The 22,124-nt window shown below is 40.3% G+C and overlaps 2 protein-coding genes across 7 annotated transcripts in view; one reads left to right on the top strand and one right to left on the bottom strand.

The window, feature by feature from the left end:
* The window catches only part of drp2 (dystrophin related protein 2), a 168,354-nt gene extending 159,160 nt beyond the window's left edge, over nucleotides 1–9,194 (top strand). For 4 of the 6 annotated variants that reach the window (XM_019364752.2, XM_013271340.3, XM_005467432.4 and 1 more), the window contains 5 exons: nucleotides 360–506; nucleotides 2,539–2,791; nucleotides 4,922–5,042; nucleotides 5,173–5,259; nucleotides 5,742–9,194. In XM_019364752.2, the coding sequence (XP_019220297.1) occupies nucleotides 360–506; nucleotides 2,539–2,791; nucleotides 4,922–5,042; nucleotides 5,173–5,259; nucleotides 5,742–5,761 (628 nt within the window). In that variant the 3' untranslated portion in view covers nucleotides 5,762–9,194. The remainder of the gene's footprint in view (nucleotides 1–359; nucleotides 507–2,538; nucleotides 2,792–4,921; nucleotides 5,043–5,172; nucleotides 5,260–5,741) is intronic. The other 2 variants (XM_019364758.2, XM_019364761.2) reach the window with 1 other exon arrangement.
* A 151-nt stretch (nucleotides 9,195–9,345) lies between these two features.
* LOC100702800 (uncharacterized) lies at nucleotides 9,346–21,733 on the bottom strand. Its single transcript, XM_003445152.3, has 8 exons — nucleotides 21,519–21,733; nucleotides 18,759–18,938; nucleotides 18,199–18,387; nucleotides 17,388–17,564; nucleotides 15,989–16,130; nucleotides 11,668–12,287; nucleotides 10,839–10,980; nucleotides 9,346–10,212 (listed from the first exon to the last, which is right to left on the bottom strand). Exons 1-8 carry the CDS (start codon nucleotides 21,612–21,614, stop codon nucleotides 9,479–9,481), a joined length of 2,280 nt encoding a protein of 759 aa, XP_003445200.1. The 5' UTR covers nucleotides 21,615–21,733; the 3' UTR covers nucleotides 9,346–9,478.
* Between the last annotated feature and the right edge of the window lie 391 nt (nucleotides 21,734–22,124).

Consider the following 22,124-nt stretch of genomic DNA (forward strand, 5'->3'; position numbering starts at 1 on the left):
AGATTTGAACATTACGTTTTTGTTCCAGTGTCAATAAAAAGTTATTGGACATTAATATCTGAGCAATATATTGTGCAGCTTAAGATGCACCTTCCATTTTTAATAAATTTGAGTAGGTGTTAAATGGTCTGGTGAGCAAGTTTTATTGCAGAACATTTAATGTTTGGACTGGGAACCTGGCACACTGCTCCAAGCCGCTGTATCCTGTCTGGTTTCATTGTGTCTCGTCCTGTTATGCCTTCCTGTCTTGCTTGCCTTGCTTTGGCCTGTCTGCTCTCCCATGCTCTTGGTTCTGCTTTGTGCTGCTGGTGGCTGTGTGCTGGTGGCTCAGTGTGCTGTCTCCTGTGTGGGGGACTCAGGGATGAAGATCAGTACCTCCTGCGTCACTCCAGCCCAGCCCTGGACCATGACTCACCCTGTGGACAGCACATGCTGCTGGCACATTTGGAGCACCAGGATAAGGAGCAGCTCCAATGCACCCTGGCCCGCCTGGAGAACGAGAACAGGTCTGTAGCCAGGAAATAAAGCTGTTAGAACTTTAGCGTCATTCTTCATAATTCATGTGTTTTCAAGCACAATAAATCCTCCAGAATCCTTTTAGACTCTTTTAGACATATTTCAACACCAGTTGCATCACATCCAAATACGTAATATTTTCATTATTTTTTTAAACATTTGAAATGGTGTTTGATCTGATTTGCTTTTAGATATGATCGAGGCTCAGATAAAAATAATGTTTGCTGCAGAGACCTTAAAGTTTGGCTTAACGTGCAATGTTTATAAGTAAAGCTCCCCAGAAGCATTTTACACAAGTATGTTTGTGTGTTTATCTGGAGGTATTACACTCGATTCGGTATGTCTGCTGTCATTTGCAAACCTCCTGCAGAGAATAAACACATTCATACTCTAAATCCTTTGAACTGCCTGAAGAAAACGAAAAAAAGCAGCATTTTCTGTGTGCATACCTGAGCATTAAGCTTGTAAAACCGCATATTGGTAACATGGAACCACTCATATGTCATCCTTCAGTTTGTCCTGCACAAGGAAAACAAAGAGTCTATTATGAATTGTTTGGCTTTAAGTGTAAAACATATCTAAAACACAAGATGTTAATGCTTTTGAATTAGATTTTAGTTACTACAGGGGCAGATATTTTCCATAAATGAAGCAAATTCACTTTTCCTTTCCACTTAATTGGTTACCAGAGGCATCCTTTAGTTGAATGACTCATATGAATACATTTCCCTTGTCCTCAGTTTGGTTGTGACCTTTCTAGACACACAGCAAAACGCAGCTACACACACACTCGTGCCCTTTGGGTGTCTGAAACCTTGACCTAGTTCAGTTTTTCTACAAAGTGTGTCTCTTGTTATAGTGTGCTCTGTTGTACTTATTAATGACGAAAGTGGCTGCTTTAGCTTATTTTATAGGCTGTTCAGTGGTTTTCTGATGCTTATACCAGATCAATAAATTAGCAAAAAAACAAAAACAAATTAAGAACTTATTTTGGGTCTCTTTAAGCCATAAAAAACCCCTTTTTCTAGCTTTATAAAGAAATGGACATGTGCTTTTATCTATTATAATATAGAATTTACCTGAAATGTTATGATTTTTAATGTAGTGGTACAACCACCTATAGTCAAGAACCATCACTTAAATGATCAATTCAATTCAGTTCAGTTCAGTTCTATTTTATTTATATAGTGCCAAAACACAACAACGGTTACTTCAGGATGCTATATTTTGTGAATTAAAGACCCTACAAGAATACAAAGAAAACAGAAAAACCCAAGCACTTCCCACTGGCGATAGTGGGGAAAAAACATCCTTTTTAACAAAAAGATATAATATGTATGAAAACATGAATTACATTAAATGACCGTGAATCAGTTTTTGAAAAAAAAAATACAAAATTATATTTACGTTTAAACACCATAGCCTGTAAAATATGAAATATGTTTCATATACCTTATCTGGGTATATGAATGCCAATGCGAGCTGCTCAACCTCTGACCATCCACCATTCATTAGAACAGCTACAGCTACCCTGACTTTCTGTCTTTTGTTTTTATTTTATTTATTTATTTTTTACATTTTCTTTTCCAAAGAGATAGTTACAGATAATTCTGCAATTAAATAGACCAGTATGTCGTGACCATCATTTTCCAGCAGCCAAATCAATTAACAATGCATCACAAGTCCATAAACAGTTTTAATAGCGAATCACCACACAAAGCAACTGAATATTCACAGCACCATACAAATATGTGATATGAAAGGCTTCTATTCAGAATGAAGATTGCACTCCATGTGGTTAGTCATCAATAATACATTAGGATCCTGCTGTACTGATTGTTTAATGTGTTGGTATTTAGTAAATCATTCAAATTATTTGTCTCATAAATACAAAATGCCAGGTTATAATGCGTTTATGCATTTCTGTTTGTGTCAGTATAATTCTCTAAGTTGTGTGAATATGTTTTGCTTGCTGCACCAACAAGTTGCCTTGACTGTTCTCCCCCATCTGTTGGTCCTCAGGGTGCTGCAGAGCGAGTACAGGCGGCTTAAGTGGAAACACGAAGAGGCGGCATCAGTTCCCATGCTGACTGAGGCTGGAGAAGGAGGTCTCGGTTCACCTACAGCGGGAGGGCAGCAGGACGAGGAGCTCTTGGCTGAAGCACGGGTCCTCCGGCAACACAAGACTCGCCTGGAGACCCGTATGCAGATCCTGGAGGACCACAACAAACAGCTCGAGTCCCAGCTGCGCCGGCTCAGGGAGCTACTGCTACAGGTCAGCGGTACACCTCTGAGAGAGACCTGGAAATGAAATGAACAGTGCCTACAATGGATTTTATTTATTTAAAGGCAATACTTAAGTACAACCTTGAGGGTGTGTTTTTATGTGTACTTCCAAATCTACCAACTAGGTTTTAGAGGCAAAAACTGTAGATTCAGATCATAAAAAAAATTATATTAGACAAAGATAATCTGAGTAAATGCAAAATGAATTAATTGAGAAAAAAAAGCTATTCAAACCTACCTGGCCCCATGTGAAAAATGAATTGCCCTCCCTCATTAAATCATGAATTAATTGTGATTAACCACATTTTTTTGGAAAGCTGCATATATTTTAACTAGCCACACCCAGGTCTCATTACTGACAGACCTGTTGAATCACAAAATCGCTTAAATAGAATCTGTCTAACAGACTGAAGTAGGCTAAAACATCTGAAAAGGCATCAGTGTTAGAGTTCCAAGGTACAATTTCTCAAAAAACATCTTGATGATCTCAAAGATCTTTGGGAACATATTCTGTGTGCTGATGAGACAAAAGCTGAATTTTGTGGAAAGCCTTTTGGAAGTTGCAATTCCATAATTAATGAAACAAGGAATTCTGGTTTCTACCAGAAAATCCCAAAAGAGAATGTCCTGCCATCAGTTTAAAAAGCTCAAGTTCAGTTGGGTTATGCAGCAGGAGAATCATCAGAAACACATTAACAAGTCCACATCTGAATGGTTAAAAAAGAAAAAATTAAGTTTTTGGAGTGGACTTGTCAAATTCCCAACTTAGATCAGATTGAGATGTTTGGCATGATCTTAAACAGGCCGTTCATGCTTGAAAATCCTCCAGTGTGTGTGAATTAAAACAAATCTGCAAAGATGACTGGGCTAAAAATCCTTTGCAGAGACATGAAAGACTCATTGGCAGGTATCACCAGCACTTGATTGCAGTTCTTGCTGCCAAGAGTGGCACAACCAGTTATTAGGTTTAGGGGACAATTAGGTAGGTTTGGATATTTTGGATGGAGGACAAATATTTGGCACAGCACCATATAGTTCTTGCAGATTTCTGTAGCTGCAGTTTAAAAAAGGGGGCACAGAGGTTACCAGTTTTCAATATTTGTATTCCTCACAGATAGCAGATAGCACAGTTCTTGAAATACACTTATAAAAGTACAAAAAGGCACAGACTGTTCATTTAAAAGAAGGAATGGAAGTACAAAGAAGTACAGTATGGAAGGAGTTAAGAAAGAGGATAAGCCTTAATACACTCTGGAGCGTCATATAAAAGGATTTACTGCGGTGTAAAGGAAAGGTGTGGCAAAGAGATAGGCGAGTGGGAGCTGACACTCACAGTTACTGGTTACTATAATGGCAATGTGTAAATTGTTGTCAGTGGGAGTATCTAAACTGCACACTCAGGCCACAGAATAAAGAGAAAATAAAGGGAATAAATGACAGTAGGAGAAAGACGGAGAAAGAGGAACAGGATGCTGCATCTTCAGGTTAAAGACTTGGAAATTGAGAAGGAAAGGAGCAAGGGGCACATATTCCTGGGTTAAAAACATAAAGGGAGGAAAAAAGCTATTTGAATTCTTTTCTCTGTGGACCTATATCACAGTTTCATTTCCTCAGAAAATAAAATCTGTAGAATCTGCAGTCTGTAGTCTCTAGAAGTATATGTATGAATCCCTCCCAGTCTCGACAGAGACTCCTTTTTTGCAGCAGCTACTGAACTTACTCACCTCTGGAGTATTGCCACAGTGTTGCTAAAAACAATACGAGCCATGGGAATGTTGCATATAAGATCTTCGAGAGTTACACTATCCACCTTTGATTGTGAATTGAGGCATCCATTGTGGTGTCAGTCTGTTTTCTGCAATGCTAGTCTGTGCAGTGCAACTCCCTTTGGCTTTTATCTACCTATCAAAGCACAAATCACAGTAACCTGATGAACAGCTGTTGGGCAAAATTACCTTTTTAAATCATTTTTCTCTGAGTTCTCATTCGAGGACTGCTGGCTGAGTGCCACTGAACATCACATTCATTGCTATCTGAAAGGCAAAATGACCCTGATGTCTGAAATATGATAGATATGAGGGGTTATTTAGAATGAATGCTAATAAGTCTCTCCCAAAAGCAGCCCAAAGATGATTCAGAGGCCAATGGATCAGAACCATCAACCCTGTCTTCTCCTGTGTCTGGAGGAGGACACCATGGGGAGCCAGCTAGCAGAGAGACTACAGACACTGAAGCAGCAGGTCAGTGACATGCAGCCAGGCTATGATGAGGGCTTGACATATGCATGCATGCTAAATGTAAAACCTTATCCTTTCACTGAGAAATAACATTTTCTGTGGCGGCTTGAATCTGTGTGTGTGTGTGTGGCAGGAGATGATTTGGAGCATGAGCAGGACACGGTGCTGCAGCTCCAGGAGGTCATTGAGCAGCTGAGAAACGTCTTCCCTTCAGAACCTGGTGAGTTTGTTTCGTCTACATGGATCTTTGCTGCTGTAGCACTCCACACTTCAGAGATAGCTTCTTTGCTCCCTCCATGGCCCTTGGGACTGTGAGAGATGGAGAGGAGAGCAAATATGTACTAGTGTGGATCGATAGAAGGAGGGGGGGTAGGGATGGAAAGATTGAATGGCAGAGAGGAGAAGTGAGGGGTGTAGGGACGGAGAGATTGAATGGCAGAGAGGAGAAGTAAGATAAGAGGGCGACTGCAGCAGAAAAAGACAGAGCGTGTCACTGTCACACACTTTGCCACAGTGCCCCACTGCATTTAAAATGCAATTTGCTGGGCAATCCAAAGCCTGTAATTTGAACAAAGAAAGGGATTATAATAATTATAGCCTTCTTGGTTATAACCAAGAACATTTCCTTGGTCCTTTGCATGTGCTCCTAAACTTGTTAACCCTTTTCTTTTCTTTAAATTCTCTTTTATATCCTAATTTCAGGCACCACATCACACATCTAACCCTGAGTGTGCCTGGAGGAGCAGAGAGAAAGCCTGAAAGAACGCCTGATGGCAGAGGGAGGAGCTCTATACAGCTGAGGTCAGACCACAGTACACCAGGCCATGTGACCACTGCAGCGGCAATGATACTCAGAGCTAACCCTCTACTGGAATTTTGTGCACTAAAAGCCTTTTTCATGCAAACTGCTAAAGGCTCACGCTGATGTCCTTTTGGCCAGGCTGTGCTTCATAGCTTCAGTGGCGCAGCCTGACACCATGTTAACGAGCCAAAGGAAACTAATGTTAGCAGCAGGTCAGGGAGAGACTAAAGTGATGGAAAATGCCCAGCCAAGACACTGTGTTTACCAGTATTTGTGTAGTCATTCAGAGGTGGGAAGCTTTATATCAGTCTGCAGCACAAATTGGACCTTCCATGAAAAGAACCTCATAAAAATGCGAAAAGGGAATAGGAAGGACATCCATTGTTTCTGTCAAAATGCCTGTATCTTCAGTGTGTGTTTTTTTCCCCCCTCCTGAATGTGTTGTCATGGTTGTTATTTTTGTATTTTGAAACGAGGAGGTGAGCTAAAGCTTAACCGTGTAAGCTAGATCAGGGCTGGGCTGACTACATTTTATGTGGCTGCGTGGTGCAGACTGTCAAGGAGTTGACAGCACCCACAACGGGCTTATTTACTTTTTCAGAATGACACATTATCAGTTAAATCCCTGATTTATTTGAGACAGCCAAAGTGCCCGCTAGCACAGCGCCTCTGTATGCACACACTGTGTTCCTCTAATCCTGTCTCACTGCTTGTCGCACTCATTGCTTGCCTCTCCTAAGTGAGCCCTTTACACCCATACAGCACTAACTGCACTCACTGTATGTGCACACACGTATGCTGCTACACACACACCCCCTATTTGCAATACCCCCCACGCATCCACCCACATTATGCACAAATAACCAAATGGCTCCCTGCATGATCGATAACATGTGCTGTGATGTATCGCCAGAAATACACCATAGGCCAATTTCATACAAATGGAGATCTATTTCATTTGTAGGATATAAACAAGTTCTTAGTGGTAAGCCAATTTGTTTTGTGAATGGAACTGTGTTTTGTTTAGGAAATGTCTGCTGATAAATATCAGCATGCATGAAACTGCTCTGAGATCTTAGGGTTCTCCTGCTATGTGCAGACAGAAGGAAGGGGCTCCTAAAAGTTAAAGCTCCCCCACCCCTCGATATGCTAATTCCAAACACTACAGGGGGGTTATAAGGCACACCATGATAACTCAGTCCCACACCAGCTCCATTCTTAATAATCCCTTCATTCCATGTAGATTTGAAAAGAACAGTAGCTACTGACTCTGCATGTGTCATTTCCCCTCATGTTAATGCATACTTAATTGCTTTTAGATTTACAAAAGGATGTGCCGTTGATATGGTTTCACCCTCGTCGTATCAAGCTCATAGGGTGCATTTTGTTCTAAACATAGCACACTCAATTAATGCCTTAAAACCAAGCTGAATCCATAAAAGACAAGAGTTAGTCTTTCTCCACTTTTTCTTTCTTTTTTCATTTTTCATCTTTTTTCATTATGCTTTAAATACAGGGAAGGAGGTTGCGTCAGGCGTGTGTTTGTGCACGAGTGTCTGTCAGTCCGCAGACAGACCTGTGGTTGATTGGAAGTGACAGCTGGAATGGAAAAGTGTGGATCACAGCATGTGAGCATCCATAGGGTGAAACCGGTTAAATAAGGCTTTTATGAGTGAACCCATGGTGCCGGGTATGCTTGGAGGGAGTAAAGATCTAAGAGACAAGAGAGGAAAGGCAGAAAAAAAACAATCCATTTATTGCTTGAGGGCTGGTGGGAGAGATCCACTTTGATGTGCCTGCCACAGCAAAATCTCCAGAAGCAGGACTAAAGTTTGCCTGAAACAATGAAGCTGTGGCTCTGCTTGTTTCTCCGTACTAAAACCACACAATTCTCATAGAAAAGATAGTCACATATACATTGAGGAATCCATGCTAAACTTTAAAAATATCATTCTGACCCCACATACATGAGTTTAAAAGCCATGTGCTGCATTCATTATGGGATCTTCCTCCAGGCACATAGCACTCACATTTGACACCATCCTCCTCAGCACTCGTTGCCTGTTAGTTTTGACACCGTTGCTAGGGAACTGCCCCCAAGGACGAAGCTCCACAGGTTTGCAAGTTGGAAAGGTGATGTGCCATTCATAATACAAATGCTAATAGCCTTAAGGGAAGCAAGAGAGGCCCTTGGTTCCCAAACACAGCTCTCCTTTTCTTCACTTCCACCTCCACTGAAGCCTGCCACTGTTAAGCTGCTGAAGATAGTCATTACTATTTGTTGAATCCATCTCCGCATCAGCACTGGTTAAGAATTTGTTTTGTTAAAGCTCTCACAACTGAGAACAACGAGCAGCTGCACAGCTCGTGGGAGAAAAAAAAAAGCCATGACAAGCAATGTTTATTCATAGACATTTATCTATTGGTATTTACACATCTCATTACACAGTGATGATTACCCATTGCTCTCAGTAGCTCCATACTTTTCTATGTGGGTACACAAGATGATGGCGCAGTGACAGCTTGTGAAAAAGAAGCAGAGACATCCCCCCCCAGTAGGACTGCGCATCAACAGTTGTCATGTTTATAGTGGCGAAAGAATGACACAAACATATAGACTAGGTAGTTATACTACAGGGTTACATTGCAATTCACAGTTTGTCCCAACATTTCACTCTGCTGCTGCTCGACACCGCCATCCAAATAAATGATGATGCGTGACTGTGTGATCAGCTGAGGTCTCATCCGTGTGCACATTTCTTTACTCCTAGGGGCTTCCTGTTTTGCCCCACACACACTAACACACACTGTTCCCTGTGGCATGACTGAAGCCGTGTGAAAAAAGGTTCTCTACATAAGCCGGAGTCACCCCCAGAGGACACCGCTATCACTGTTCAGACTTCTGTTACTGCATGTAGCTTGCCAACATGCTCCACGGGCCCTGTCATTAATCTGCCGCCTCAGTGTCAGACCCTCCCTCCTGTGTTTACCAACACGCATCTAAATATGTAACAAGGACACATGCGCTTTAATGTCACGCAACATATAATAGTTTGTTACTCTAACACACTCATTTTTTTTTCTGATGAAATGAGGTTTCTTTTCTTCTTTGTGTGTTCTTTTAAATCACCATTAATATACCTCATTAATCATAATGTTTGACTTCTTTAACACTTTTGATTTCCTGTTTTATTGTCCAGAACTCAAAACACTTCTTTTTGTCTTTTCTCTGGAGTTTTTAATCTGTATAAAAAAGTTTTCTGAAGAAAGGCTTTTTACTGTAATAACAAGTGGGTTACTGGCTGCTTTCTACTCTTTGTGTACAGAAATAAAAGTTTGTATTTGGCAAACTCCTTGTCTGCTCGTGTTTTTGTTTTTTTTTTATTTTGTTTCATGTGACTGCAGTTATCCCTTTGAGATTTGAATAATGAAAGTTAGCTCAGAATGGTGCCAAATACAGGCTGTTTTATATTAATTTTTCTTTTGTGTTTATATTTGGATTTGTGTAAGGGAGAATCAGCACGTCCCATTGTGAGGCTTGTGTGCTTGTAATTTTTTTTTCTTACTCTGTTATTCAGTCTGCCCTCGACTTCTACCTTAAACCTTTGCTTCAGAGCAGAAAAAACAGCTCATTGGTCTATTCTGATGCAGTGCCACCCTTTTCTGTTTTAGCCCTGTTGGCTTTGTTCCCTGAGTTTGTTCTCTTTGGCTGTGTTGCAGCACTTGATTGACATTTTACCTTCTTTCTCGCCTTATCGCGCACTGATCTCTTGCTCACTGCATTATCTTTGCCGGAGCTGGCGGGTGCAGGATCTCTATCTTTATCTGTTGCTTGATTATCTGGTACACCCAGCCCAGCTTCATGAACCACGGCCTTCTCTATACTTTCATTATCTAACCCCTCTCCACTCGCTCTCCCACGCTCTGGCTCTTTATTACCCTGCTCTGCTTTCACATCTGGATTTTTCCCTGTTTCTGCATCATCCACCTCCTCTGTCTCGACAGGGGGGCATTTCTCTGAGCTTTCCATCTCCTGGCTCTTAGTGTCTTCAGTCTTCTTATCTGCATTAATATCTGCTTTAGCTTTTCCTTCTTTGGCTTTTGGAGGAAATTTGACGTTCTTCTTTCTGGCTGCACTATTGGCCTTGGTCCCACCATGCCCCCACTTCTCCTGTGTTGTATCCCAGTAAGTCTTGTTCTGACGGGCATGCATGGAACACATTCTCTGGCCCAGCTTCCTCAGTTCCTGCCGCACAAAGGGTTTGAACTTTGGGTCCAGTTGCTCCACCGTATCAAAGTCTCTTCGAGCTTCATCCTCATTGCACAAAGCAGCATGAGCCCGAGCCCTCTGGTACACTGCCTTGAAATTACCTATTGAGAAAAGTGAGAAAAGAGAGCGAATAAGTATAAATGGCAACACTATTGACTCATAAAGACCACAAGAGGCAACAGGAGGTAAGAATGATTGGTAGGCCGGCAAGAGTAAAACTGGAAAGCCGTAAAAGTTGAAGATAAAAATAAATACCAGAGGAGTTAACTACACTGGATGCCAGCGGTGAGACAGGAGATATAGTAGGAGGCGAACGCACGAGAGGAGTAAATGAACGGGAAAGAAAAGCATAAGAACAACCTTTTCAGATCGCCCTAACTATTAATAATTCATCATAGCACAAACAAAAAGAAAACAATGAATTCATTTTTGACTGTGATGTCCATGGGTGGGAGCTGAGGGAACAAAAGACAGACACAGCATTGCGGTTGTGAATGTTTGGTTTCTTCTTTCCCTGGTAAACACAAAGATCAAGGCTTGTTGCATCGTGAAGGCGGGTGTTTGCTGAGGGCGAGGCATCCGTGCTGGCAGGAGAGCTTGAAATTTTTTAGCTTAAAAATGATAGGTTTTTTGGGGTTGTTTTTTTTCTGTATGCACTAAACCGGGGTATATTTATATACTCAAGTAACTATTTCTATATCAAACTCAGTTTTTACTCTAATATTACCTTTGTGTTTCTTCAGCAGCTTGGTGTTGAGCTCCACAACTTGCTGGTATTGTTTTAGCTCCAGCATGCACTGGCTGAGATTAAGAGTTAAAGGAAGACGCACTTTCTCCAGCGAATCCCAGTCCTCACCCTGGTGATCCACCTGCAGAGAAAAGAGAGTGGACATGAAAGTCGGGTAGGTGGGAGGGTGAGGGCAAAGGAGGTGGTAGTGATAGATGGCAAGAGAAATGTTGAAAAGATGAAACAAAGGCAGGGGCAAATATATAAAGCGTTGGGAGGCACGACGAAAAAGCTTGGATGTGGAAAATGATACCGGGAGGAGGAAGAGGAATTTAGAATGAGGAGAAATAAAGATGGAAGTGGGTGGGTTGAGGACAGCGGGGAGTTTGTTGTGTGTGAAAGGCATGAGGGAGTTAGACACTGAGGTGTGGCAGAAAGGAGAGAGTTTAAGAAAGAGAAAAGAAGCACAGGCAAGCACTGTGACAGTGATATCTCTGTGGATAGCTGTTATTTTTAGAGCACTTTCTCTGCTCTTCACTTTGCCAGCATACCTACAATGCCACAGCTGCTCTTCAGTAAAAAAGCAACAATGACAGATGATTACAGTTTACAAGCCACAGTGAGTCGCGGTCCTTTAGCAAGACTACTTTCTGGCATGTTCGACTATTCATCACACTGAGTGGATTGAACTGGTGGCTGTTAATGTGGTATGTCCATCTGGGCACTGTCATCGCAACAAAAAGCTCTATTTTACATTCAATTGCCTGGAAAAGACAACACAATTACTTGCACGCTTTTACAAATCCTCACTTAATCACCAATTACTTACTTTATTTTGAAGGCAGTCCACATATTCTATAGCCTCCTTGAACTTTCCCGAAGCTTCTTGAAATTGGCTGTCTTTAATGAGGAAATTTCCTTCATTCTGCAGCAACATGACCAGTCGTAACATCTGCTGCCAGTCCTTGCCTTCTGTTTTATTGCAAGTGTTTAAATTCACTGCAGAAGAGCTTGCTTCTTCTTTGATAACTGTTCCCTCAGTCAGTGCAACCTTATTCTCCCCGAGGTTCTCTTCATGAACTTCTGCATATTTAGGGGGAGCTTCTTCTGAATCATCTCCCACTTTATCATTTGCAGCTGTTGTCACACTTTCAGGATGTTCTTGTTTTCCCTCTTCTGTCTCTCCTCTCTGCTTCTCCTCATCATCATCTCTATCTGCCTCCCCCACTTCATTTGTGTTTTCATTTTTCTCTAGTTTGTTCCAGTATTGCTCCTTCTCCTCCCAATATTTCTCCTTCATGCGCTCCGACAGGGCCTTCAGCTCTCGATGGATGAGGGACGCCAAAGTGATGTCAAGTTGAGCCACCATGTTGAAGTCTCTCCGGGCCTCCTTTTCATTCCACACAGCAGCGTGGGCTTTTGCTCTTTTGTAGTAGCCTTTGACGCAGTCTAAGAAACAGAAAAGGCAAGAAACAACAACAACAAAGTGAAATAATAACTGTAAAAAAAACTGTTCTAAATCAATCTGATATGCATGTTGAAGCACAGGTGGTTATTATAAGCATTTAGAACAGAGAGTAGGTGTGACCTGTTAGTTCTCATCAAAACTAAATCTGCAAAACCCTAATAAACCCTAAAAAAAAAAAGCAGTACATGCTTATTTGCTTTCCAGAGTTGAATAAGATATGATGCAACTAATGAAAAGCTGAAGCTACATCTAATGGGTTAGCTGAGCTTCACAGAAAGACTAGAAACATAGAAAAACAGCAAGCTTGGCTCTGCCCCATTCACTTCTACAGCTCACTAACAAACCCATTGTGTATTTGCGAGGGAAAAAGACTAAAAAATGTAGTTTTATCAGATCAAACAACCAAAATACAGCGTGTTAATTAGGTAGCTTTAGAAATGACTGTGGAATGACCTTTGAATCGAATCAGGCTAAGTGTTTGCCCCTTATTAGAGTGTTTGTGCTAAACTAAAACGATTTGCTGCTGGCTGTACATTTTATTTAACGAACCTCTTCTATGAAAATCATATTTTTGAAAGTCAGTATGGCTTCCTCAGAACTGCCGTGTTCCAATGACAAACCCAAAAACAGAGATTCAGAATGTACTGTACATTTGCTGCTCATCCTTTGCACCCTTGTAACTTGTTCTTTTTATAACACTAATAGTTTTGACATTTGATGCTTATATGTTACACTTCTCTGTCAGTCTTTTTCAGAATGTCATGCTCCATGTGAGGCTGACATTGTGTAATTTACAAAGTGCTTCAATCTTCAGTGTTGAGGCAGTGTTTCATAAATAGCAAACTGCAGAATCCAATCTTGGTGGGTCTAACAGTTTGGTAGCGTAAAAGCTAATGTTATCAGTGTAGACTTATTTCATTTGAGCTCAGTGTAGCTGCTGCTGTGCAGCATTGCCATGTTAGGAGGATGTCAAGATGCTGAAAATTGTTGTACTTTAGGGGAAAATAATCATCCACGTAATATCTAAAAGGACAAATAGGCATGGAAGTGTAAATACAGGCCTGTTATTTTACTCTCCTTTGATATTACCTAGACTGATTACACCTAAAAATCACAGACTTACAAAGCATCATTATGAGACCTTACTATAAGTGCACTAAAAGCTTCCCAGCGAGTATTAAATTGCTTAAATTATTTGTTTTGTTTAGTTTTTAAAACCTAGCACCTAGTCTTTGTTTTCTATGCTCGAGGTAGTCTGTTTGTGTGTGTGTGTGTGTGTGTGTGTGTGTGTGTGTGTGTGTGTGTGTGTGCATATCTCCTGCTTTACAAATTGAACACTGGGTTTTTCCTCCTGTGCTTAACAAAACACACAGTTTTGCAGTTTGGACCACCACTGTGCACAGGGAGTGTGCAGGGGGCAGGCAGCAGGCTGCAGGCAAGTACCTGATGGAGGAGGCGGGAAAGAATTTGCATATTCACATATCTACACATATTAAATGAGACAAAGGTGTTGAGTTACAGCTAAGCCAATTCAAGGCATAACAGTGTTTTTTGTTTTTTTCGTGGGAAAAAAGATGAGCAGAGATGGGGGTTTTTTCAAGCATTTAATTAAAGACCAAAAAGTGAATAACTGCATTTCCCAAAATGGAAAGTGCACACATGTGGAAACACCATGCGAACACATTGCAATGCCCCTGTTTGTGTTTAGTTTAGATAGACACATATAATTGAATTTTCCTGTTTCTCTGCATTTAATTTCCCTCTACGCTAAATCTTCGTTCAGCCAGCAGTTAAACAGATTTCACTGTCGCCTCTGGCAAAGCAGAGACAGTGCAGTGATCCTTTTCTAAAGAACAAATGGGTTGAAGGGATGAATCAGCAGCCGAGTGGCTGACAGGAACTCATGCAGACAACGTGATACTGATGACAGGAGGAACAACAACAGCACGAAGAATGCAAGCAGAGTGGTGAGCAAAAGGAGACGTAAGTGTGAAATGAAACTAAGACACAGCTAGAAAAGGACTGGAAAAATGAAACTGAGGACAATAAGAGAGGAGAAGAGTAGAAGAAGGTGTATCAATGCGTGTGTGGGGGCTACATGCTTCTAAGCTTCATAAAGAGCCCTGCAGCTTTGTGACAAGTCCTCAAACTGGGTCGGGAAGCCCAGAAAATCCTGCCCACCATATTCATGCTAAACTTTTGTGCTCAGTTACATGCAAGTTTACACATCTCCTTCTATTGCCACACATAGTGTTGTGTTTGCATCATTTCAAAAGACATTACATTACATACACTACTTTCCAAAAGACGTATCTTTTCCTTACAGCCTAATCTTCTCCTTACACCACCCTAGGAACAAGTCTTCACTGTAAAATTTCTCATGAGTACTTTTTTTTGTCCTTAAAGGAAAGGTAAGTCACCATAATGTGATAAAGTAAACAGATTTATAGCCCCACATCACAAATAATGCAAAAGTCAAATACACAACACTGGAGAACTGGAAACCCCAGACTGAGGAGAAGAGAGTAAAATAAAGACTGCCTCAACATGGGCATAATTCATGAGGCTCTGAAGTGAAGGCTGTGCCAGCATGAGAGGCTCCTCTAGGATTTTGAGTAGCCATGGGTATGACAGTGCAATTCCCGGGACTGCTTCAGCTTTAAAATTGTCATTAACAAGAAACAGTTGCAACATGCAGGAAAACCAGTGCAGGCATCAGATTCTCACCTGGCAGCTTTTTAAAAGATTTTGAAATGACTATTTTTGTTGAGCCTGAATCGAGAGGTGCAAATTAAACTGATAACGATGACGGTTATAAAGAGTGAACTGATATTATCCCAACTTAGTTTATGAGACTAAAAAATAACACCAGGAGGCATCTATGTGAGGGCCATCTGGCTTTCCTTCAGAATTAAAATTCGCGCATCAGAGTGGCATCAATCTTCCTCTCTCTTGTCAAGAAAGCAAATAGCCAAATGTATCAAAATGTCAAAATTCCTATAAGTCAGTTACATACGAAAATGTTAATTATTTCTGGAAAAGTCAAGAATGCAATATGTTGATATTATAGGACATTCTCGAGGATATTCTGGTCAAGCTTGCTCTGAATCACTTTGCATGAATGACACTTAGACCTGCAGGTAGAATTTTTATAAAGAAAACAAACACTCTTCACAGGCCTGTATAAGCAAAAGCAGCTCTAAAGTCTTAAAGATAGAAAAACATTTCTGTCAAATGTAAGATTTCTTTATTTTTACAGCTCTAGAAAGAATAAAAGATTTGGAATCATTTTAAATAGTAATGGATCTCATGCGTAAATTACGCTAGCCCAGCTAACAAAGGCTGATAGCAAGGATTGGAGCTTATCCCCCCCCCTTTCAAATTTGGGCACAGCAGTACCCTGGAGGTTAGACAACTATGAACATATGGTATCATTGCTGGTTCAAATCTCTGGAGGGAAAGAGTGAATAGCAGCCCTGCACTGCTGAACTACTTCTGTGCACAGGATTAAGCTTGCTGATGCAACCGTGCAAATGTGAATCTAGGTGACAGGAAATATATAAAAGTGTGCCCTGTTGAGTCTCCTGAAAAAAAGTCAAATTAAAGATGTTTCTTAACCAGAAATGAGGAGAATAATCAGAATAAACCCTCACAATTCTTCCTTCTCGTCATGTTTCTTTACCTTTGTGTTTCTGCAGCAGTTCATCCATGTGCTCTATGACTTCATAGTACTCCTCCAGCTCCAACATACACTGGCAGTAGTTCAGCTCCAGGGGGACAATCATTCGACCCAAGTTAATGTAGTCTATATCACCCGGCATCTCCTACACAGGAATGCAGATTTAAAAGAACAAAAACACGTTCATTCAACATGTTGCTTAGTAGTTATGCGGTGCACATGAAGTCTTCTCAGTTCTCCACTTGTTCCACATTTTGTCATTTTACAGCCTTATTCAAAAATCAATTGAATTAATTTTTCATCCTTAAAATCCAACACACAATAACTCATAATGACAAAATGAAAAAACTTTACTTGAAATTCTTGCAAGTTTATTAAAAATAAAAAACAAAAATACAAAATGCACATAAGTATTCACAGCCTTTGCTCAATACTTTGTTGAAGGACCTTTGGCAGCAGGTACAGCCTCAGGTCCTGTTGAGCATGATACAAGCTTGACACTCTAGTTCTTCTTTGCAGGATCTCTCAAGCTCCATCAGGTTGGATGGTGAACATTGTTGAACAGTCATTTTCAGCTCTCTAAGAGATTGTCACAGTGTTTCTAGTTTTCTTATGTTCTCATGTTGGTATTGTTTAGTTTCCTCGTTCTCCCTGGTTTAATCATTTGTATTTCTGTTGTATGTTCTTGTTCATTTAGTCTGTCTCATTTGTGCCTCCCTGCGTAGTCTATCGTGTATGTTTAATTCTGTCTCCGTGGTCATTCTTCTGTGTTCCATGTTTCTCAGTTTTCTTTTTGTCTCTGTGCTCCAGGTTCGTGCATCCCCTGTGTTTCCCTAGTCAGTCATGTCTCAGTGTCAAGTCTGTGTCTTTGTGAATGTCTCTTGTTTCCTGTTTTACAACAGTCTTACGTTCTTCTTGCTGTTTTAATAATTATAAGAATTCAATACATTTAATTATCATTTTTACTTTACCAGTGTTGAAGGCCGGCTATCTGTCAGCCACAACATGAAACCTGCAAATATGTCTAAAACTGTTGTGCGTTCACCTCAACATAACTTTTCTTCTCCCTAGAGTATTGCGCTATCCTCACACCCCACCACCCACCTTCTCTGCTCTTATCTAAGACAGGTCTCCTTTTTCTTTCTGCTGCCTGCCTCCCACCCGGCTGCATGTAATCAGGGACACAGTGAAGCAGAGCAAAACAGGAAAACAGGAATCTCCCACTGGAAAAGAAGGAGCTGCATGTCCCAAAAACCCCAAATCCTGAGGAGACCTCAGAATTCACAAGCTTCCCCGGTACTCATTTTGCATGCCCTGCCCCACATAAACACACAGACAGATTCACACAAACAACACACACACTGCCTACATCCCACCTCTCTTCCAACCGCTCTTCACTCACCCTAGACTGGACAGTTTTTAGCAGCAGGACAGCTTCTTTGTACTTGCTGGCAGCGTCTCTGTATTTCTTCTGTTTGACCAGAGCATTGCCCTGCATGTGGAGAACTGGCACTGTCTGCAGCTTTTCATCCTTTTCCATCATCCACGACTCTCTGTGGTAGGACATAGGGTCTCCTACCTGCGTAGGAGAAGAAGATAAATGATGCAAGTGAATTTTAAACAGGTACAAAGCACGCCTCTGTTCAGTTACATTAGGTGAGAAATTTGTCTATTTTATACATTTATTTAAAGCTACAGTTAGTAGTTATTTCGGTCCACCAATAGCAATAATAATTGTTTAACTTTAAACTTTGCTTATATACTTTTACTTTGTGATAATGAAACTTTTACTTTGGTAAAGGATCTACTTTTGGAGACTGAAGAAGTCATTTTGATGAGTTGCAAAACATTTCTCCCACTGAAACGCTAGGTTTAGATAAATAGAATCAACTTTTTGGAATTTCCTTACTTGGATCATTGAGCATGCATCAAGACATTACATAAAGTATCTAAATTTTTCCACTGCTGAGGATTTGTCAGCTGATGTGAAACAGATATAATGTTAATTTATGGCCACCAATACTGGACTCGCTGGTGAGTCTCAAGCTTGTTTTGGAAAATGTAATATTTCAGAGCTGAATATTTTAGACAGAGAGGCACTTTAGTCAGTGCTGTCAGTAAATTTTAGAAAAGAGTGTAGTGTAAGCTAAAAAGTGGGAGAAGCTGTTCATTCTCCTCTTCCGCTATTGACTGTCACTGTCACAGATGCTTACCTGCAGCAGCTCCATGATAAATATAAGCGGCTGAGGAGTCCGCATCAGCTCATCCAGCTCAGGGAAACCCGTGGAGTGATAGTGGAACAGGTTTCCCATACCGCACATGTGTCTCTGACCCTCTAGAGGGTCTTTCCCTTGAGCGATCAGTCTCATTCCCTTGGACACAATGGGGTACAAGCCTGTGTGCTGTGAAATTAGCACATCAACAAAATCATGCACGCAACGTCTAGAATAAAACATAGAAGCACTTAATCATGCTAACCCTCTGGTACTGGCAGCCCGTGCCAATCAGCCTTACAAGGAAAAACACAAGAAGTCGCACAATTTTACTTGCAAATTACATTTTCCTCCAGAAGGAAAAAGAGAAAAAAAATTGCACAAAGAGATTGCTTTGTTTATGTTTATATTACTGAGCATGTAGGAGGCTACAGAACATTGATTCATGTGCATTATAATGAGGAGTAAAAGCTTCCCTTTCCCAGTCATGAACACTTATTACATCCTCTCAGGGGCCGGATATCTCAGAATGTGTGCGTGCGGTTTCTAATCCAACTCACAATGGCATCACACCAGAACTCAGCCACCTCTCCAACACGCATGGACGTCAACAGGGTCTCCCAGACTTCCATCTTGAACATCTTTCCGACAAAGATTTCTGCCGGTCTGCCAGCTAGTCGGCTGTCATCAATGACTGTCCTCTCGAAGTTGTCCAACAGTGTCTGGAAGTGGAAAACCAGCTTGGAAAGTGGGAACAGGGAGAGTACAAGAGATTAATGACACAAACTACAGTCAGTGGAGACTTCACTAGACACATAAAAGTGGTCACTGATTTTTCAACAAAATATTTAATATAGAGTGTGGTGAAAAACATTTGGCCCTTTCCTGATTTCTTAGCTTTTTCATTTTTGTAACATTTACATATTTCATGAAAAACAACCAAATTTTCCACAATCAAGTTGTTTACAAAACAAGACAAAGATAAGCTGAGTGAGTATAAAATACAGTTTTGATAATTATTTTATTTATTAGGGGGCAAAAGCTATCTAAACTTAGCTGAACCTGTGTGGAAAATTAATTGTCCTCAGGAATGAGTTCTGATTAACTTTTTTTCCACTTTCACACCCAGCCTGACTGCTGCCAGACCTTTTTAATCGAAAAATAGAACCTCTCTGACAAAGTGAAAAAGTCTAAAAGAGACAAAAAGCAACACGTAAAGAAACAAGTCCCTAAATTCTATCAGTCTGGGAAGGAAAAAGTCATTTCTAACGCTTTGAGACTCCACAATGAGAGCCATTATCCACAAATAGAGAAAACTTGGAACAGAGGTGAACCCTTTAAGCAGTGGCCAGCCTACAGAAATTACTTCAAGAGCATCAACTAATCCAGGAGCTCATAAAAGAACCCAGAACAACATCTAAAGGACTGCAGGCCTCACTTGCCACAGTTAAAGTGTTCATGATTCAACAATAAGAAAGACGAGGCAACAATGGCATCCATGGGAGAGTTCCAAGGTGAAAACCACTGCTGACCAGAAAGAACTCGAAGGCTCGTCTCACCATTTGCTATAAAACTTCTTGACTGAAGACATCCTGAAGACTTTTAGAAAAATATTATGTCCCATTACACCTGGATGACTTGCTGTAGTTCACTAAACCATAAATTTTTCTCTCTTTCAGAAAATCTTAAAGGAGAATGTCCAGCCATCATTTTGTCCCAAGCACACATGGGTTATCCAGCAGGACAATGAGGAATTCCACCTCTGAATGGCTCAATAACAACAATATGAAGGTTTTTGAGTGGCCATAAGTTTAGACATAAATCCATACTTTGAGATGACCTCAGAACAGCTCTAATGTGGCTGAATTACAACAGTTCTGCAAAGAAATGTGGGACAAAAATTCTCCACAGAGATATGAAAGACTCATTGCCAGTTGTCGCAAACGCGTGATTACAATTCTTGCTGCCAACCAATTTCTAGCTTTAGGGGCAATTGCTTTTCCACATAAGACCAGGTTTGGATAAGTTTTTTCTCTTGATAAATGGAATCATCATTAAAAAACACTTATCTCTTTCCAATATTAAAATTAGTTTGACCACCTGAAACATGTAAATGTGACAAATATCTAAAAATTATATATATATGTATATATATATATATATACATATATATATATATATATATATATATATATATATATATATATATATATATATATATATATATATATATATATATATATATATATATATATATATATGTATATATATATATCAGAAATACGTTTTCACAGCACTATACAGAAATAATAACTTTAAAAAATATCTTTGTCTGCAAATACTTACGTCACCACCTAAATCTTGAAAGCTTTCTTAAAGAATTTTCTGCAGTCAATATAAAGGATCTAACTCATCTTCTCAAAGCCTATTGATTGTCCTTTTCTAGTGAATGTTAATTTGTTCCATTGATTGCAAGCTTTAAAAGCCCGTTAAATCAATGGCTAAAACAAAATTAGTTTTGAATTACAACAAGAAAACTATTGTACATTTGACAAATAGACCCAAAAAAAGCCCCTTTTGTTATTTCTAAATTTAAAAAAAATCCAATTTAACTTGAAAATTATTTTCTTGTATATTTTTTAAATATAATTTACAGTAAGTACTTTTAAACTGAATGACATACATGATATATTTCAGACATCATCTGTTTGCGTGCATCTAAAAGAGTCGTCAAGGCTTTAACATCACCCTGACTTAAAAATAATGTTGGATCTGTGTAACCTTATTTATAGCCCGACAGATTGTGTGTAATCGCAACAGTCTGATAACTGTGTGAACAAGTGGGAATCACCTCACTGGGGAGGGAACGCACACATCCACACACACGCGCACAGGTAAATGGAAATTCATGCTGGCATTGTCATGGAAAATATTTGTCAGTGTCCAGGCTCGGTGCCATATGGCTGGATGTGACTAGGAAGGGAAAAAGTCGGAAACCAGCAGATCAGTGGATGCACAGAAACAAAGATACAGTGCCAAAAAACATGTTGCAATTTGGTTGACCAAATGTTTGCTCTGTGTGCATGAGCCAGATACAGAATAAATTTTCTATCTTCATGAATAATTCAACAGAATCTAATTGAAGTGGGCATTGCAACACACAGCTAAAAATAGACACCCAAGATAGACTTTTTTTTTTTTTCCGTGGAACATGAATTGCTCCACAATGGTTATTATTGTACACACGATCATTGTCTTTAACACTGCGTGATAACCTAACCTAACGATTAGGTTATCACGTTAACTGCAATTTAGAATACCTTTGTCCCAGGTGGAAAGTGAGGTAACGGTCCACTGCCTCCTGCCAGAATTTTCTTCCTGACACCTGGATAGTTGAGAAGGTACGTCTCCTCCATTGCCACGCTGGGAAACAGAAAAGTGTGTTTTCGAAATGTCTTTCTCCCTCTAGGTGTGTTCTTTTGACTTTCTGATTAGCCTAGTGGCAAGAGTCTTGGCTAGTTTGCTGCTCTCTGACAGATGGTAGGATTAGACAGGGTTTGGAGATGGCCACTTTAATCTGAGGAGCTAATCCCTTGCCTACTCCTGTGATTGGTGGGGGCAATCCCTGTAGGAAGGAGAAGGGAGAGGCGGGGATGACCGCTGAATCATGTGGATGAGAAAGGCCGAGATCGGTCTGGAACAAGTAAAGATCATTCTGGAGGAAGAGTGCTCTGATGACGCAGTGATGTCCTAAAGATGCAGCTGTCCCTCAGTTGGGAGCCAGAGGGTGTACAGAGAGCATCCTTCCAACGTTTAACAGCAACTAAATCTGGCCTTAGGCTCCAAGTGTTCATTAGTTTTATTGTTAATCAAACCCTTTTTTTTTTAGATTAGATTGTTCTGCTAGTTTTATTTATGCATTATTT

This window comes from Oreochromis niloticus, linkage group LG2, assembly GCF_001858045.2.
Source record: "Oreochromis niloticus isolate F11D_XX linkage group LG2, O_niloticus_UMD_NMBU, whole genome shotgun sequence".
Lineage (NCBI taxonomy): Eukaryota > Metazoa > Chordata > Actinopteri > Cichliformes > Cichlidae > Oreochromis > Oreochromis niloticus.

Excerpts from the sequence above, each read along its gene's own strand:
- LOC100702800 (XM_003445152.3), bottom strand. The coding sequence starts at position 21,614 with ATGGAGGAGACGTACCTTCTCAACTATCCAGGTGTCAGGAAGAAAATT. Across the intron at positions 18,388-18,758 it reads AGTTCTGGTGTGATGCCATT|CACACAGGCTTGTACCCCAT; the intron begins GTGAGTTGGATT and ends CTAATTTCACAG. Across the intron at positions 12,288-15,988 it reads ACTGCTGCAGAAACACAAAG|ACTGCGTCAAAGGCTACTAC; the intron begins GTAAAGAAACAT and ends TCTGTTTCTTAG.